Source organism: Taudactylus pleione, unplaced genomic scaffold (assembly GCF_031769625.1).
Source record: "Taudactylus pleione unplaced genomic scaffold, aTauple2 ptg000240l, whole genome shotgun sequence".
NCBI lineage: Eukaryota > Metazoa > Chordata > Amphibia > Anura > Myobatrachidae > Taudactylus > Taudactylus pleione.
This window is the reverse complement of record NW_028284642.1, coordinates 681,074-695,833: the sequence shown is the minus strand read 5'-3', so window position 1 is coordinate 695,833 and position 14,760 is coordinate 681,074. Positions and strand designations below refer to the sequence as shown.

The 14,760-nt window shown below is 46.6% G+C and overlaps 1 protein-coding gene across 2 annotated transcripts in view; it reads left to right on the top strand.

Annotated features, from left to right (window-relative positions):
* SNAPC4 (small nuclear RNA activating complex polypeptide 4) overlaps nt 1-14,760 on the top strand; it is a 204,252-nt gene that overhangs the window by 128,979 nt on the left and 60,513 nt on the right. For both annotated transcript variants that reach the window (XM_088479544.1, XM_088479543.1), the window contains exon 18: nt 8,655-8,877. In XM_088479544.1, the coding sequence (XP_088335670.1) occupies nt 8,655-8,877 (223 nt within the window). The remainder of the gene's footprint in view (nt 1-8,654; nt 8,878-14,760) is intronic.

Below are 14,760 nucleotides of genomic sequence, written 5' to 3'. Positions count from 1 at the left end.
TCATTTCAGGAGCTCTCCATTGGGAAGCGGGAGTCCTCAGCCGTCACGACGTGCATCCCGGGGACTAGTCTCTTCCCCAAGAGAGGTTTCATCTCCTGGTGAGCAGGGGGGGCCCCCCTGAGGTGACCCTCATGGCCTTCTGACTTTATCACACTATGGTGTTACAGTCCAGCTCTGGGGATTCTGAAGCAACCTTCAGCGACTCTTTGTCGGTGAAGTGGTCCTTCCACTTTGTGTACCTGTGTTCTCCGGTCTCCCTTCTTCCTCGAGGTCTTTGGAAGTGGTTTCAATCGAGACGGAGATGCTTTCCTGCTGGTGGCTCCTGATTGCCCCAGATGTCAGGGGTACTTGGATCTTTGGAGTCTCTACATCGATACTCCATCCCTGATGCTTCACTGCCCGGACCTGTTGTCTCAGGGTCCTTGGTTTTGCCTTGGACCTGGGTCGTTTGTCTTTGACTGTGTCCTTACAGTGGTCTTACGGCTTCCCTGGCTTTGTCATTGTTGGAATGATTAGAGCACATGGATCAGCTTTTGCTGGGACCTACCACAAACTGTGGCAGCCATAAATCTTATGGTATTGTACCTGTCGATACAATCCTCCGGTGTCCAGGATTTCCAGATATTCTGGCATTCCTTCCGGCTGGCTTGGGTTTCACACTTGGCCTGGTCTTCCTGACAGTGCGGATCTCTACACTGTCAGTATGGTTAAGATATGGAATTGCTCCACTCTGGTATCCAGTTCATCCTTTGGAGTGTTTTCTTGATTATGCCTCCATTTGTCCTCCCTAGGGACTCCTTGGGAGTAAGTAGTGGTTCTTCGTTACCTCCGGGGACAGTCAATGGAACCGCTGGTTGTGATAGACATTACATGGTCTATTGCTTAGGCTCTCTCTTTCTCTCAGGGTGTTTATATCAACCAGGAGAGTGTCTGAATTGGGAGCGTTCTCATGTGGCTCCCTCTTCTGGAGGGCATCATGTCAGGGTGGGAGTTGCTCTCGCCCTGTGTTTCTTCTTAGTGGTTTTCAGGTTCCATATTATTCTGGAACTTAGGGTACGGCCATTCTGTCCCCAGTCCTCTCGGCTGGTGTGGCCTCATTGACTGTGGTCTGGCCTCTTTGGATTTATGTGATCCGTTCAGGTTCCTTACGGAAATCGGACTCCTTATTGGTGGTCTGAGATTTCTGGTTTTCACAGGAAAGGATGGCCGGCCTATAACCAAATGTTGGCTGGATGGCCTCGTAGGTCTTCCTCAGGGGCCTACCCATGGGTAGGCCTTCCTGTTGTTGATGCTTGTTTTTTCTCGGGCCATGTGACCCTCGTGTGCGGCTCGCTGTGGCGCCTCGGCTGTTTTGCCTTACTAGGTGGCCACGTGGTCTTCTGTCCACACCTTTTTAAGGTTCTAGGCATTGGTTTCCTTTGCCTCTCAGGATGCTTCCTTTTTGGCGACGGATTCTCCTCTCAGCACAGGAGCGTCCCCACCCTTGGTTGAACTGCTTTGGGACATCCCCAAGGTCAACCCTGTGGACCCCCTATGGACCCTGAAGTAGAAAACAAGAGATATGGTAAGAACTTACCTTTGTTATCTCTGTTTCTACGAAGTCCATAGGGTCCACAGGGCGCCCGCCCTGACGCACCTGGCTTCATATGGGCTGTGTGGCTGGTCACCGGTTTTCCGTCTCCCATTTCTGTGAGTATGGTTATTGAGTGTTCCAGTTTTCTCTCTCTTTTTCTCTCCTCCTCCGGCCTTTGGCTTCTTACAAACTGAGGTGCCTCTGGCTTGGGGGTGGGGTTATAGGGAGAGTGGACCCAGTGCATCCTGGGAGCTAAAAGCTTTAACTGCGTGGTGCCCGGATTTGGTTCCCAACCTATACCCCAAGGTCAACCCTGTGGACCCTATGGACTTCGTAGAAACAGAGATAACAAAGGTAAGTTCTTACCATATCTCTTGTTTTATAAGTAGGAGCGTAATACATATTTAGTTTCCCTATTGGCAGTAGTAGTATACTTTTTGGAGTTACATTAAATGGCATGTAAGATCCTGGCCGAATGTAAATCTTTAATGCAATTGTCCATGAGTCTTGGCAGCAATGATTCTGATGGGGAATAACGCAAAAAAGAAAGTGACTGCACCTGGACAAACCATGCTGCTCTGCAAGGAGGGCAAATACATGTATTCTGTCTGCATGCAGGGTAAATACTGGCTGCTTTTACATGTAGCCAAATCTGTCTCTGAGGTTGTTGCCATGTAGTTCACATTAGCTGCAAGTCCCAAGTGACTAGTGGTCGGCTGGTGTCTGTAAATGCGTCACACCCTGCAGAAAGCACAGAGTGCTGACAGCTGAGCCTTTAAAGTACTTTCATTAAACCATCCTGCATTAACGAGAGCTATCTGCAAAGATGTATCGGAAAACGTCCTTCTCACACCAAGAAGAAAGTCCTCAAAACACTTTGGTAATTCTTTGTTATGCCGTCTCCCTCACACTGAGCATCGTCTCTAATTCTGTCAGAGAACTTACTTTCTCTTATTAAGATCATTAAACCACTAAAGCCAGTCAGGCTAATCCCTGATAATAAACCGGGAGCTGGAGGAAGACTCTACTCACTGAGTCCGTGTACCACAACCGTCTTGGCCAGTGTGGTCCCAACAACAGCACTTGGACACTTTCCCTTCTTCCTCTTTCATCCAATCTGGGGGACACTGCTTAGACTGTGGGTTTAGAGGGGAGGCTGAGAAGTAGGTACTAAATAGTTAAAACTATTGGAACTGAAACTCCCCTCCCCCTGTAAACCCACCCACCTGCTGCAGCAACTCAGTTTTTTATTTAGTGCCTGCAGGAGAGGCAGTGATCATTGGAGCTAGGGGTTTTATTTATAACTTTTTTCTCTATTCTAGGCTGCCTTATCATTCTTATCGGATCATTTACAGTACACACATATCCTCCATAATCTATCCTACCCAATTACATCCTCTATACAGCACACACATATCCTCCATAATCTATCCTACCCAATTACATCCTCTCTATACAGCACACACACATCCTCCATAATCTATCCTACCCAATTACATCCCCTCTATACAGCACACACATATCCTCCATAAACTGTCCTAGCCAATTACATCCCCACTATACAGCACACACATATCCTCCATAAGCTCTCCTACCCTATTACATCCTCTATACAGCACACACATATCCTCCATAAGCTATCTTACCCAATTACATCCCCACTATACAGCACACACATATCCTCCATAAGCTATCCTACCCAATTACATCCTCTATACAGCACACACATATCCTCCATAATCTATCCTACCCAATTACATCCCCTCTATACAGCACACACATATCCTCCATAAGCTATCCTACCCAATTACATCCTCTATACAGCACACACATATCCTCCATATGCTATCCTACCCAATTACATCCCCACTATACAGCACACACACATCCTCCATAAGCTATCCTACACAATTACATCCCCTCTATACAGCACACACATATCCTCCATAAGCTATCCTACCCAATTACATCCTCTCTATACAACACACACATATCCTCCATAAGCTATCTTACCCAATTACATCCCCACTATACAGCACACACATATCCTCCATAAGCTATCCTACCCAATTACATCCTCTATACAGCACACACATATCCTCCATAATCTATCCTACCCAATTACATCCCCTCTATACAGCACACACACATCCTCCATAATCTATCCTACCCAATTACATCCCCACTATATAGCACACACATATCCTCCATAAGCTATCCTACCCAATTACATCCCCACTATACAGCACACACATATCCTCCATAAGCTATCCTACACAATTACATCCCCTCTATACAGCACACACATTTCCTCCATAAGCTATCCTACCCAATTACATCCTCTCTATACAGCACACACATATCCTCCTTAAGCTATCCTACCCAATTACATCCTCTCTATACAGCACACACATATCCTCCATAAGCTATCCTACACAATTACATCCCCTCTATACAGCACACACATTTCCTCCATAAGCTATCCTACACAATTACATCCCCTCCATACAGCACACACATATCCTCCATAAGCTATCCTACACAATTACATCCCCTCTATAAAGCACACACATATCCTCCATAAGCTATCCTACCCAATTACATCCTCTCTATACAGCACACACATATCCTCCATAAGCTATCCTACACAATTACATCCCCTCTATACAGCACACACATATCCTCCATAAGCTATCCTACCCAATTACATCCCCTCTATACAGCACACACATATCCTCCATAAGCTATCCTACCCAATTACATCCCCACTATACAGCACACACACACATCCTCCATAAGCTATCCTACCCAATTACATCCTCACTATACAGTACACACATATCCTCCATAAGCTATCCTACCCAATTACATCCCCTCTATACAGCTCACACATATCCTCCATAAGCTATCCTACCCAATTACATCTCCTCTATACAGCACACACACATCCTCCATAAGCTATCCTACCCAATTACATCCCCACTATACAGCCCACACATATCCTCCATAAGCTATCCTACCCAATTACATCCCCACTATACAGCACACACACACATCCTCCATAAGCTATCCTACCCAATTACATCCTCACTATACAGTACACACATATCCTCCATAAGCTATCCTACCCAATTACATCCCCACTATACAGCACACACATATCCTCCATAAGCTATCCTACCCAATTACATCTCCTCTATACAGCACACACACATCCTCCATAATCTATCCTACCCAATTACATCCCCACTATACAGCCCACACATATCCTCCATAAGCTATCCTACCCAATTACATCCCCTCTATACAGTACACAAACATATCCTCCATAATCTCTCCTACCCAATTACATCCCCTCTATACAGCACACACATATCCTCCATAATCTATCCTACCCAATTACATCCCCTCTATACAGCACACACATAACCTCCATAAACTGTCCTACCCAATTACATCCCCTCTATACAGCGCACACATAACCTCCATAAACTATCCTACCCAATTACATCCTCTCTATACAGCACACACACATCCTCCATAAGCTATCCTACCCAATTACATCCCCACTATACAGCACACACATATCCTCCATAAGCTATCCTACCCAATTACATCCCCTCTATACAGCACACACACATATCCTCCATAAGCTATCCTACCCAATTACATCCCCTCTATACAGCACACACATATCCTCCACAAGCTATCCTACCCAATTACATCCCCACTATACAGCACACACATATCCTCCATAAGCTATCCTACCCAATTACATCCCCTCTATACAGCACACACATATCCTCCATAAGCTATTCTACCCAATTACATCCCCTCTATACAGCACACACACATATCCTCCATAAGCTATCCTACCCAATTACATCCCCTCTATACAGCACACACATATCCTCCATAAGCTATCCTACCCAATTACATCCCCACTATACAGCACACATATTCTCCATAAACTATCCTTCCCAATTACATCCCCACTATACAGCACACACATATCCTCCATAAGCTATCCTACCCAATTACATCCCCTCTATACAGCACACACACACATCCTCCATAATCTATCCTACCCAATTACATCCCCTCTATACAGCACACACACATCTGGGCTTTGCGGGTTCTGTGGCTCTGGCCACGTCGGTTGAACAGCCTATTGTTCCTTTTTAACACCCTGGTAAGACTAGCCTGCCCAAGTGATCTCTGGCTGGATGGACCACTTCTGCTAATTAGTACACTTTGGTCGTTCTGGTGCCTGACCCTTTCTGGGTGCATTCTCCTTGGGCCGTGAATGCTTCTTGGACATCTCAGAAGCGTGCCTTGGTTGAGCAGCTAAGCCAGGCAGCTCCCTGGTCCTCCTTACAGTCTTTTCTACACCTTATCCAGATTTCACACTTTGTGGCCACTGACACCAGTTTTGAAGTTAGGTTTTGTGCACAGCTCGTCTGGTGTAACACACACACACACACACACCTGCAGTGTCCCCCAGATAAGAGGAAAGATTACTTTTTTTTTTTATTTAATACTCGTCGTAAAAATCAATTCCTCAGAGTCCATCTGGTGGACCTTGCGTTCCTTCCATGGTTGGTTGTTGTTGGCTGTTCTATTGCATGCTGAGTTCTCCTTTCGGCTTGCTAGATAAATAATGGAGTTGCTGCAGCAGGTGTAACAGCATTAAGAGGGAAGTTTCAGCTCCAATATGTTTAAGTATTTAGTGCCAACTCCTCAGCTTCCCCTTGTAAACCAATAGTCTTCAGTGTCCCCCATTTGGACTCATCATGAAACACCATGGAAACATCATACGTCAACTTGGAATGTCTGCAGATCCATTGAGCAGAATCGCTCTCTGCTTTTTGGGTCAGCCAGGATGACATGTTGATGTCTAACTGACCCCATTTTTCTGTTGAGAGACAACTCTGAGATGCAGGATCTGCCCGCTGATGTAAGCTGCATCCCAATACATGAAGATGCTGGTTTCTTTCTTGTCAAGAGTGTGTTGGCTTCTCAATTAATTTCTATGGGTTTTCCCTACAAAAGCTGTCCCTAAACTAGTACGTTTACTACCAAATTTAATTCCAGGTCATTAATCTGAAGCTTCTTGCGTGGGCCACAGAACCTGAAACAGGCAATGAACGCTGACTGTCCTTAGCCCTGAAGGCTGTTGCTACAATTGTCCAATTCCATATAGAAAAAGGACAACCTCTTTTGATACTGTCCTCTCTCAGCCAACAAAGAAGCCCTTGGTAATGAAATGTTGGTACAGTTTGTCCCCTTTTGAAATTAGTTCAATCTGTAATGCTCTCAAGTGGAACTGCACAACCTTTACTGTCCATATAATCTTTCACAGGACCTTTATACATAAAGGAACAAGTAACCGTCTGAGAGCCAATACACCTTACTAGTCTGTCAAAGAGTCTTTAATAATCCATGTAAGCAATATTCTCTTCTGTCAAGTGTTGAACAGCAGACAGAGAAAGACAAGTCCCTTGGTAGCAATCAGTTTGGGTTTCTGGTAATCCAACTGGAAGACTCCAAAATGTGTGCTCCTGAAGCAGACTCTGCCTTGATCAAGAGTTGGTGTGGGTAGGAAAATAGTGATTACACCTATAGACCTCCGAAGGGAACGCATGACAGCTATCATTTGTCAGTAGTCATGGAGGTGTTTGTCAAGCTATAAGGTAGAGTCCGAAATAGGAAATGGTTGGACCAAACCACAAATCTGAGACCTTCCCAATTTAACATGCCAATATGCATTCTTGATGTCCATGGGTACCATGAGTTTGTCCTGTTCCATGCTATTAATGATGGATCTCAAGGATTCAAACTTAAACCTTCCACCTGAACATAGGTGTTGAGGGTCTTGAGACTCAATATGGGACAATAGGATCAATTTGGTTTTCTTGGACCAGAACACGTTTGAATAGAAAACGTTTTTCTATGTTCAACAATGGTGGTACCTTCATCCTCATGGTTACTAACGTGTTATTGACTTCTCACAGAGCCTGACTCTTTACAATGACCACATGAAGGTGTGTACTGAATACATATCTAATTGATGGACTATATCCAAATCATAGCGCCTCTCATCCAGGAACCTGAACTGAAGAGCCGCAAATGGGGGGCATATTACCCATCACGTGCAGACTGTTTACCTGAGGGCTGGGTCATATATTTTTCCCTATGTATACCTCCATGTGCGCCATTGAATTGCCTTCACACCTTACCTTTTCCAGCATTTCAAAAGGACCATATACGAGAGTTGCCGCACACATTTACTGGTGTATTCTGCCTCCGACCTATCACCTGTCCAACGTTCTTATCCAGCTCAGGAAATAATATTAGACTCTGAATCATCGGGATGTAGTCAAGTTATCGACCCTAAGAATGTCAACGATGACAAGGAGGACTTGGCATGTCGACATGGTACTAATGCTATATAAAGTATAGGAAACAGGTCGACTTTAGAGCTTTAAATGCTGTACACTGGTTTAATACCATGTCGGCACAAGGTGGTCGACGTCACGCTGCCCCCATTGTCATTGTTGCCATTCTGAACGTTGAGCATGCATACCGATCCTGCATAATCCTCCCTAGCTTTCACCCAGGTTCCTGGGACTGAAACCTTCCAAGAGTTGCTCCGACTATTGGTCTCGCAACTTGTTCACTCAGTCTGAGGCTGAGAAAAGCACCCTGGGGAGTCTGGAAAATAATAACAAAGCCTGTGTTCTGGGTTAATGAGGAGCACAAAGCATTATGAAAAGTTTTCAGATCCAAAGTCCTGTTGGCTCTATACCACATGATCCAGGGTCACCCAAATGGGTGGAAGAGAAAAGAAGTTATACTTGTTGCTCCCATTGCATTCAAATACTGGGGTCACTGGTGTGGTCACTGGAGTAACTAGCGGCTCAAAGGAGAAATATAACAAAATTGGAAAATAAAATAAATTTAAACCGTTTTAAACCTTCTCACAATTTCCTTCCCAGCTGCTGGCAGCCAGTGCTGACACCAGGCAACTGCGACACTTTGTATGATGTAAGTTTGTTATTGAAGTTGTCGTTCTTTTTAGGTTCAGCGGCTGAGGCGGAAGCATACAAAGTGCCCTGCAGAGTCTGCGATCGATAACCCTGGGGATGGAGCTTCAGAAAAATCTTTGTCAAGGTTTTCAATGTCCCAGTTGTACAAAGGCTCAGAGGACAGAAAGCTGCTGTTTGCTGTGACCCCCTGGGTGGGAAACGTATTTCTTCCCCTATCAGCAAACTACGGAACACCTTGGAGAAGTAGAACACACGGTAAACTTCAAAATCCTGTTTGTTTATTGTCTCAAAAGCCTAGTCTGCTGGGAATCCAATACATGAGATAATCAGTCGTCAGCAACTTGTCATTCTATGATCTGTGGTGATACGCGAGGGGTGTTAGTATTTATCTCATATGTAACCAGTGAGGTCTTCACGTAGAAGCGATAAGTACTAAGGTCACCACTTTAGTGTTCATTTGGAAAACTTACACTGGGTATAGGTTGGTGGAAAGGAGTCTGGGCACCACACAGTTAACCTTGTCAGGTACAGTTCAGGCTCCTCCTCCTCCTATATCCCATTCCTAGCTACAGGCCAACTCCGTTTTTTGTTTGGTGCCTGGACAAGGCACACTACTGGAAGCTGTTAAACGCTTCATAACTTTTTATTTATGTATTTTTTTGCGTAAGCAGCGCTTGCTGTCCTGTAGGACGCCTGTGCTGCTGCTCCAGCGGCGCTGGTAACGTGCCAGGGTCCTCTGGTGGAGCTCCAGCTGCAACCGGCGCAGTAAGGTGAAGGTAAGTGCGGCTTCCTGTTTACAAGATGGTCTTTTTGTTTGCTGTTTTATTACTGCACAGTACGTGGGTCCCTCTCTGCTGTGACTTGCCAGCCAGGAACCTGCTTGGTTCCTCACTGTTACAGGTAATGCTACAAGTAGGGGATAGACTCTCAGCTCCTGTGGTAGTGCCTGCAGTGGCTGGCCCTTCAGGTGTGGCCCAGGGTTCTAATGCGATGCCGTCCCTGTTGCTGACTGCTGCTATGGAACCTCTTTAGATGCAGTCCTTTACGCAGTCATTTCAAGGATTAGTAAAGAGTCCTTGCAGATGCTGTACAGGGAGCTCGTTACTAAGCATAGGCCTACTAAGAGGGACAGCATTATTTACACCATTGTCTGACATTGCATCTGACTCCTATGTTCACTGCGATCTGGAGGAAGATCTATCAGTGGCTTCTGATGGGGAATCTTCATCTATCCCAGAGGATTCCCAGACTCAGATGGATGTGGTTTCCTTGATAAAGGTAGTTAAATCTGTTTTACTAATCAAGGAATGCGGAACCAGCACCTGTATCCAATTCTCCAGTATTTAAACGGCAAAGGAAGGCGGTGTCAGAATTTCCTTCTTCAGCGCAGCTTGAGGATCACCAAAATAGGCGTTTCCCAGTTTCCAAGCGTATTACTGTTTTTTATCCTCTGCCGGCTGCCGATCGGACTAGGTGGGAATCTCCTCCACCGATTGATGTGCATGTTGCTCGCTTGGTTAAGAATACTACTCTTCCTCTTCCGAACTCGGCATCTTAAGGATCCGACAGATAGGAAGTTAGAGAATTATCTCAAGTCGATCTACTCTAATGCGGGTGCTGTATCTCTCTAGTCTCTATCTTCAACATGGTGGAGTATGCCCAGTTTCATTCCAGCCCTATACAGTTGGAAATTCTAGCTCGGTGGAACAAGTTCCATCTTCAGCTCAAGTCCCAGATGATTATTCATTCTCAGGCAGTTCGTCATTCCCTGTTGTGGCTCCAGGAGTCCCACCTGGTCAGGGGACGTCCACTTTGGGTTCAGGACTGGGTCCTCCTCACCACCGACGCAAGTTTTCTGGGGTGGGGAGCGTTTTCCTGTCAGAAGACCTTTCAGGGTCTGTGGTCGGACTGGGAGAGTCAGTTACCAATCAACAGTCTGTCAGGCCTTGCCTCTCCTTCAGGGTCGACCAGTGCAGGTACAGTCCGACAACGCAATGTCGCATACATAAATCATCAGGGAGGCACTCGCAGCCGCGCTGCACTGTGGGAAGTAACTCTTTCTCCAGTGTGCAGAGAGGCATCTTCCGTCCTTGTCGGCAGTGTTCATTCCAGGAGTACAAAACTGGGAAGCGGACTTCCTAAGCCATCAGGATGTTCACTCTGGCGAATGGGCCCTACATCCGGATGTCTTTCAACTCCTGGTTCTTCGATGGAGGTTGCCAGACATCGATATGATGGCGTCCCGGCACAATCACCAAGTGCCGAGATACTGCTCTCACACCAGAGATCCGGAGGCCTTTCTGGTGGAAGTGTTGGCGGTTTGGTGGACCTTCCCGCTCCTGTACATTTTCCTTCCAATCTCTCTAATTCCTCAGGTCCTCCGCAAGTTGAAGTTCGAGGGGGGCATGGTGATCTTAGTGGCTCCCAATGAGCTGGGAAGGGCATGGTACGCAGACCTTCAGGACCTCTCAGGACCTTCAGACCCCTCTGAGTCTTCCACTGCGGTCAGATCTTCTGTCCCATGCCCATGCTTTTATCTAGGTCTGGCCAATCTAGCTTTGACAGGGTGGCTCTTGAGAGATCCATCTTGAGAGCTAAAGTATTCTCCAGGTCAGTCATTAACACTATGTATAATGCCCCTTAAGCCCTCGTTGGCTAGAGTTTACCATCGTGCTTGGAGGACTTACTTTGACTGGTGTTCAACTAGAAATCTTAACCCCAGGTCATTTCGACACTCTTGAATTCTTTCTTATTTGCAGGCAGGCCTGCATTTGGGCCTACGCCTTGCTTCACTGAAAGTGCAGGTGTCAGCTCTCTCGGCCCTCTTTCAGAGACGGATTGCGCTGTTGCCTGATGATGATCTGACTTTTCTTCTAGGGGTTCTCCATGTACAACCTCTGTTTGTACTGCCGGTGGCTCTTTGGAATTTGTCTCTGGTTCTTAGGGCCCTGCAGGCTTCACCTTTTGAGCCCTTGGATACTGTGGACATTTCTTGGCTTACCTGGAACACTGTCTTCCTTCTGGCAATAGCTTCTGCTCGATAGGTGTTGGACTTCAGCGCTTTACCTGTTGCTCGGTTTCGTATCTGTCACGAGGACAGAGCTGTCCTTTGGACACGACTTGGTTACCTTCCTAAGGTTGCTTCCAGGTTCCACATCAATCAGGAGATTGTGGTTCCTGCTTTTCAGGTTCCGGATTCTTCTCCGGAGGAAGCCTCTCTGGATGTTGTGAGGGCCCTCCTGCTTTATGTAGATAGGACATAGGACCTGTGTAGGACAGATACTTTGTCCTGTATGATTTTTGCAAACGGGGTTCAGCAACAAGTACAGTAAGCAGACTTTGGCCAGATGGATCTGCTTATTCTGTGGCGAATCTTCCTGCACCGTCGATGGTGAGAGCTCATTCTACATGGTCGGTGGGAACTTTGTGGGCAGTATGATGTGGGGCTTCTGCGGAGCAACTGTGTATGGTGGCCACGCGGTCTTCTGCCAATACGTTCCTGAAATGTTATGCCTTGGACACCCTTGCCACACCTGATATGGCTGTTGGGCTTAGAGTTCTCAGTGCAGCCCAGGAGCGTCCCCTCCCTTAGGGGATTAGCTTTGGGACGTCCCAGCATAAAGCCTGTGTCCCTTTATGGAGGAAGATGAAAAGGAGATTTATGTGCTTACCTGTTAAACCCTTTTCTTCGATTCCATACGGGACACAGGGTTCCCCCCCGATGCACCTGGCTTGTGGAGCTTGCACTATTTTTCGGTTCCTCTGGTGACATGTCTTGTGCGCTTGGACCTGAGTGCGTGCTGGTCTTCCTTCTCCTTCTTGCTCCTTGTCTTAGGCTTGTTAATTTAACTGATGTGGCCTGTGGCTGGGGGCGGGATATAGGAGGAGGATGAGGAGCCTGGGATGTGCCTGACCAGGTTAACTGTGTGGTGCCCATACTCCTTTCCGCCAACCTATACCCAGCGCAAAGCCTGTGTCCCCTATGGAAACAAAGAAAAGGATTCCACAGGTAAGCACATAATAAGGAGATTTATATAGCGTAGCATATTCCGTTGCGTTTTACAATTGGAAACATTAATAGAACAAAACAGGGTAATAACAGACAGATATATAGTACTGAATAATGCCCCCTTGCTGAAAATGGTTACATGGATTAGGAGTCTGCTCGGATTTCTGTCACCTGTATTAGATAACTCCACTAAGTCTTCATGTGGTCACAGATTTCCTCTGTGACCCAACACCCATATAGTTGATAGCAGCAAGTGCATTATTCCATATATTCTGCCTGTCTGGATAGAAGTTTATTATGCTGATTTATCTGTACATTGAAAATTAAATTGTGTTTGGGGGGTGGACGCTTTCTGCGCCTGTGAAATGATTTCTAGAAGTGTCTTTTATACTGTGCATGATAAAACTCACCACTCCCTGAGACTGCTCCCTGAGACTGCTCCCTGAGACTGCTCCCTGAGACTGCTCCCTGAGACTGCTCCCTGAGACTGCTCCCTGAGACCGCTCCCTGAGACCACTGAGGACCACAAGGTTCTGTGTTGCAGGAAATGTGTGGGGAACACTGACTGCATGACATGGCAGCCCCTACAACCAGCACTGCTTATTCAACCCTCTATTGGGTGCAGGTGCCTGGGAAAGGCAGGGCTCTGTACCGCAGGGTACAGTTGTAGATGAGTATATTACGAGCATATGAAGTTTGTGCTAAATTGAATTCAGTCAAATTGAAACCAGTTTATTTAAGTAGCAGATGTGTGCTAGAAGTAATGCACCCGAGCCAGTACGTTCTCACCCTTTCCATGTCTGTACCTCCTGACCACTCCGCCCGGTGCTTACAGTGGTCCTAGAGAAGCAATGGAGCCAATCAACCCCCCCCCCCCCCGCCCCCCTCCTCCATCATCACTCTGCGCTTTTTGGAAGAAAAAAAAGGGACAGCGCGTGTTGGGGGGAAAAGGGGTGTGGTCTCTTGATAAAGGAGCACGGTCACACAATAGTATTCCCAATTCAAATTACACCACACAGTAGCACAATCTTGATTCAGCCCTGATTCACATTACACCACATAGTAGTGTCCCTTATTCTCACATGACACACAGCAGTGCCCCTTTTACACAATGCCCACAGCAGTAGTGCCCCTTTTACACAATGCCCACAGCAGTAGTGCCCCTTTTACACAATGCCCACAGCAGTAGTGCCCCTTACACATAATGCCCACAGCAGTAGTGTCCCTTACACATAATGCCCACAGCAGTAGTGCCCCTTACACATAATGCCCACAGCAGTAGTGTCCCTTACACATAATGCCCACAGCAGTAGTGCCCCTTACACATAATGCCCACAGCAGTAGTGCCCCTTACACATAATGCCACAGCAGTAGTGCCCCTTACACATAATGCCCATAGCAGTAGTGCCCCTTACACATAATGCCCACAGCAGTAGTGCCCCTTACACATAATGCCCACAGCAGTAGTGTCCCTTTTACACAATGCCCACAGCAGTAGTGCCCCTTACACGTAATGCCCACAGCAGTAGTGCCCCTTACATATAATGCCCACAGCAGTAGTGTCCCTTTTACACAATGCCCACAGCAGTAGTGCCCCTTACACATAATGCCCACAGCAGTAGTGCTCCTTACACATAATGCCCACAGCAGTAGTGCTCCTTACACATAATGCCCACAGCAGTAGTGTCCCTTACACATAATGCCCACAGCAGTAGTGTCCCTTTTACACAATGCCCATAGCAGTAGTGCCCCTTATACACAATGCCCACAGCAGTAGTGCCCCTTACACATAATGCCCACAGCAGTAGTGCCCCTTACACATAATGCCCATAGCAGTAGTGCCCCTTACACATAATGCCCACAGCAGTAGTGCTCCTCACACATAATGCCCATAGCAGTAGTGCCCCTTACACATAATGCCCACAGCAGTAGTGCCCCTTACACATAATGCCCACAGCAGTAGTGTCCCTTACACATAATGCCCACAGCAGTAGTGTCCCTTACACATAATGCCCATAGCAGTAGTGCCCCTTTTACACAATGCCCACAGCAGTAGTGCTTTTTACACAATGCCCACAGCAGTAGTGCTTCTTACACATAATGCCCACAGCAGTAGTGTCCCTTACACA